This window comes from Vombatus ursinus, unplaced genomic scaffold, assembly GCF_900497805.2.
Source record: "Vombatus ursinus unplaced genomic scaffold, bare-nosed wombat genome assembly UNPS02014863.1, whole genome shotgun sequence".
NCBI lineage: Eukaryota > Metazoa > Chordata > Mammalia > Diprotodontia > Vombatidae > Vombatus > Vombatus ursinus.
This window is the reverse complement of record NW_020954641.1, coordinates 32,127,010-32,131,449: the sequence shown is the minus strand read 5'-3', so window position 1 is coordinate 32,131,449 and position 4,440 is coordinate 32,127,010. Positions and strand designations below refer to the sequence as shown.

Below are 4,440 nucleotides of genomic sequence, written 5' to 3'. Positions count from 1 at the left end.
GATGGGAACACATGCTATTGGAAAAATGGCTACAGTAGACTAGCTCAACGCAAGGTTACCACAGACCTTCAGTTTGTAAAAAAAAAAAGAAAGACACAATGTCTGAGAAATGCAATAAAGTGAAGCACAGTAAGATGAGNAATGGGAACACATGCTATTGGAAAAATGGCTACAGTAGACTAGGTCAACGCAAGGTTACCACAGACCTTCAGTTTGTAAAAAAAAAAGAAAGACACAATGTCTGAGAAATGCAATAAAGTGAAGCACAGTAAGATGAGGTATGCATGTATGTAGATTGATATGGATAAATATATTAGTATTGATACAGATTGATATCTAGGATCTTTGACCTTGGAATATATACCTAGTAGTGATATCACTGGATCAGGAGAAATATACTTTTTTCAACTCATTTTCTAGAACTCCTGTACCAATTCACAGTTTCACCAACAGTACATTAGTACATCAGTTTAATCATAGCCCCACCAATATCTACTATTTCTCTTTTTTTCATCAATATGATTGCCAAGGAGAAACCTCTGAGTTTTTCATTTGCATTTCTTTTATTATTTGTGATTTGAGCATCCTTTCATAAGGATGTTGATAGCTTGCATTTCTTCTTTTGATTACTTTCTATCCATATAATTTTGACCAGTTCCCTATCAGGTCAGTGACTTTTATTCTTAGATGTTTATATGAATTCCCAACATATCTTAGATGTCCATTTTATCAAAGATATTTGCTGCATAGATTTTCCCCCCATTTAATTGTTTCTCTTCTAAACCTAGATACCTTGATTTTGTTCATACAGAAGCTTTTCAATTTGATGCAGTTGATTACATGGTTTTCTGAATTTGTCATGTTCTTCCTTCCTTATGATACACTAGTATTCCATGCCATTAATATGCCACAGTTTGTTCAGCAATCCCTCAGTCATTGGGCACGTATATTAGTTCTAGCAGAATTGAGTTAAGTCAAGTCTCAGGAATAATAGTAGAAATTGATCAAAAAGAGGATGTGGGAAGATAAGACTACTTGAACTAAGGCATGAACAGGATCTACACTAGACAAGCTTTGAATGCTTAATTTGGACAGGTACTAAGTTTATATGAGGAGGCAGGGCACGAAGTAACTCTTTCCCTTCCTCCTCCCTTTCCCTTCACCATTCCTTTTTTCTTTCGTTGTATTAAGATTCTGTTGTCTCTAAAAGACTTCATATTTATTCCATAGACCACCTGTGTCAAGAGCAAAACAGCTAAGCAGGAGAAGAAATCTAAGCTTGCTGGGGGGACCCAAGCCACACCTGCTCAGGACAGCTTTTCTGTGACCACTGGTAATGGTACAAAGAGTGAGAAAGAAGACTCAGACATAGTCAAAGCAAAGCAGACGCAAAATCTAGGTAAGGGCACCTAAAGAAAAATGGCCCTATGCTTAATCCACTAAGCCTTGATAACATGGGAAAAGCAGCCTTCTATAGGCTGTGACAGCCAAGGGTGGGGATACCTGGAGGGAGGTTGGCTGTTCTAAGACAGGAAGAATTGTAATACAGAGGGAAGAGTTGGACCTTCTCTGGGTCTGTTTCTTCATGTTTCATGTCGCATGAAGGGTTGGACAATTGTCATTGGCTCCTCATTAGATTCAAAGCTAGAAGGGATCTTGGAGATAAGAGTCCACTTCCTTCATTCTGCAGATGAAGAAACTTGAGGCTTAAGAGAGTTAAATGACTGTGCCCAAAGTTACCCAGTGGCTTACTGGCAAAGCCAGGACTGTAGCCCATGGCTTCTGACTCCATATTCAGCAGTTACACGTGTCTCTTATTAATGTGATTGAGCGTCATTGCCATTTTAAGCACCATCTTAGGAGAGTCCAGATCCAATCTTCTCTACAAATGAAGACAATGATGGTCCTAGATAAAATGAGAGGTTAAGAATAGCCCCAGAACATTTTAAATTTGCTGTTATAGGGAATGCCTCTTAATAGTATTCAGTTATTCCTAGAACCCTGAAAGTTTGTGGAAATCCACCTAGAACAGGGGTGGGGAACCTGTGGCCTCAAGGCCACATGTGGCCTCCTAGATCCTTGGGTGAGGCCTTTTGACTGAGTCCAAGTTTTATAGAGCAAATCCTTTTGTTAAGGGGATTTGTTCTGTGACCTTTGGATTCAGTCAGAGGGCTGCTTTTGGGACCTAGAGAGCCACATGTGGCCTCAAGGCCAGAGGTTCCTCACCCCTGACCTAGAAGGAAAACTTATTGAGAGATTTGAAGACAGCACAGGGAAAGTAAGCTACTGGTTTGGTCCCCAGTTGGAGATAACTGGAGAATCCAGTAGGTGGGGGGATGAATGAAACATGGGCAGAGAGAATGAGCAAAAAATTTCAGGAGAAACCACCCATGAGAATGACCATATCCTGCAAGCCACTGATGAGGATTTTTTGCGCCAAATCTCACAGGACCAACAGGTTTCCTAAACTTGTATGCTTCTCCTACAGGTCTTTCCCCTAAAGGCAAAGCCACCGTGAATACGAAGAGCCCAGAGGATTCTAGCGAAGAGGAAATGATAGAGCCTTCCCAGGTAGGTTCGAGAGACCAAGAGGGAAATTGTTCTGCACCTCTGAATAATACTATTAACTCTTGTTATTAAAGATAGAACATGTAGAATGTATAGAGAGCTGGCCTTAGAGCCAGCAAGACCCAAGGTCCAGTCTGTCTCTGATACACTTTGTAACCCTAGACAAGACAGTTAACCTCTCAGTGCCCCGGATGACTCTGTAGGCTTATAAAGTGCACAAAAGGTACTGAGGCAGAGGACCTGGGTTCAAATCCTCCCTCTGATGCCTACTACCTATATGATCTTGGGCAATTGGCTTTGCTTCCCTGGGCCCCAGTTTCCTCATCTGTAAAATGAGGGAGTTGAACTAGATAGCTTCTGAGGTCCCTTCCAGCCTCCACAGATAGAATCTGCGGTTCTGTCATCTGAATTAATAAAGGAAGTTTCCTCCTTGGGAGTTCCTGTACTAATGAAACCATAGGCGCAGGTCGCTCTACAAGAAACCAGGGTTTACCAAGGACTTTTGTTGTCAATAATCCTATAGACTTGTACCATTTTAGCAGTGAGGAAACTGAGGTTCAGAAAAGTGAACTAATTAACACTATCAGTTATTTGTTTATTTTTGTTGTTAAAAGCAATTTCAGGGAGAGCTGTTAACTCAGTTTCCCCTGACAATAAAGTAAGGTTTCTGCTTACAAGCAGTTTCTTCTGTGTGTGGGTGTGTGGGTGTGTTAAAATAAAGGTGGAAAAATCAAGAGCAATTAGGCTGAATCACATGTTGTTGCTAAATAAAAAGAAAACGATATTGCATACTAAGACAGTTATGAGCAAAGCATGCAGTTCTCAGATAGGGTGTCATAAAATTTTACAGCGTTATTCATCACCATTTGCAAAACACTTTTACATGTATCTTCATTTTATCCTATCAGCAACTTTGGGGGAGGTAGGTTTTATTGTTAGCCCCATTTTACAGATGGTGATACTGTGGCCCCAAGGGTATTGTGATTTGCTTAAAATCATACAGCCAAATAAGTATCTGAGGTAGGATTTGAACTGGAGCCTTCTGACTCCAAGTCTATCACTTTATCCACTAATAAAAGGAATATTGGTAATAACATATTATGAAAGCATTAGCAATTAAGACCACTACATAGTTCTTCAAAATATATTCGATATACAACATATTCAAAATATACTGTAAAATTGTAGTCTTTAACTTCATTTATTTAATTTGAGAGGGTACATTAGGTCTTTCATTTCCATGCTGATCAACAAATTCTGTAGTATTTGAACAACAATCTGAGTCAGCATCCTGACTCTCTTCAGGCCCAGTAGAGTTCAGTGCTGTGTTACCCAAAAGTATAAACTAACAAAAGAATGGCTTTTTAAAAAATTACTTTTTTAATTGATAAATTTTGTTTGACATTTTACTTCCCAATAATCTCCAACCTCCAATGGTTTTCTCCCTGTAAGGAAAAAAAATGTTAATCAAAATTTGCTGTTAATAGTGATTGTGACTGATAATACCTGTAAGTTTTCACTCTTGTAGTTTACCATTTCTTAACAGGAAGGAAGTATGCTGTCGGTTATGTATCTGGAGCCAACATTGAACATTGAGTTCCACCTAAATCCATTTGTTTTTTAGTGTTGTTTTCATTGACATAATGGTAGCCACTGAGTATATTGTTCTTGTGGTTCAGTTTCTTAGAATTCTTCATGTTCATTCAATCAATTTACTATTACTATTATTATTATTCATTCTTATAGTACATTTATATTCCTTTGCATTAATATTCCACAGTCTGTTCCTTCATCCCCCATTCAATGGTCACATTTGTTTCCAGCTTTGTGCTTTTTACAAATAGTGCTGCTAGGAATATTTCAAAATGTATC

At 38.7% G+C, this 4,440-nt stretch overlaps 1 protein-coding gene across 1 annotated transcript in view; it reads left to right on the top strand.

Annotated features, from left to right (window-relative positions):
- TCOF1 (treacle ribosome biogenesis factor 1) overlaps window positions 1–4,440 on the top strand; it is an 81,791-nt gene that overhangs the window by 66,894 nt on the left and 10,457 nt on the right. The window contains 2 exon segments of the mRNA XM_027841732.1: window positions 1,231–1,399; window positions 2,489–2,571. Of these exon segments, the coding sequence (XP_027697533.1) occupies window positions 1,231–1,399; window positions 2,489–2,571 (252 nt within the window).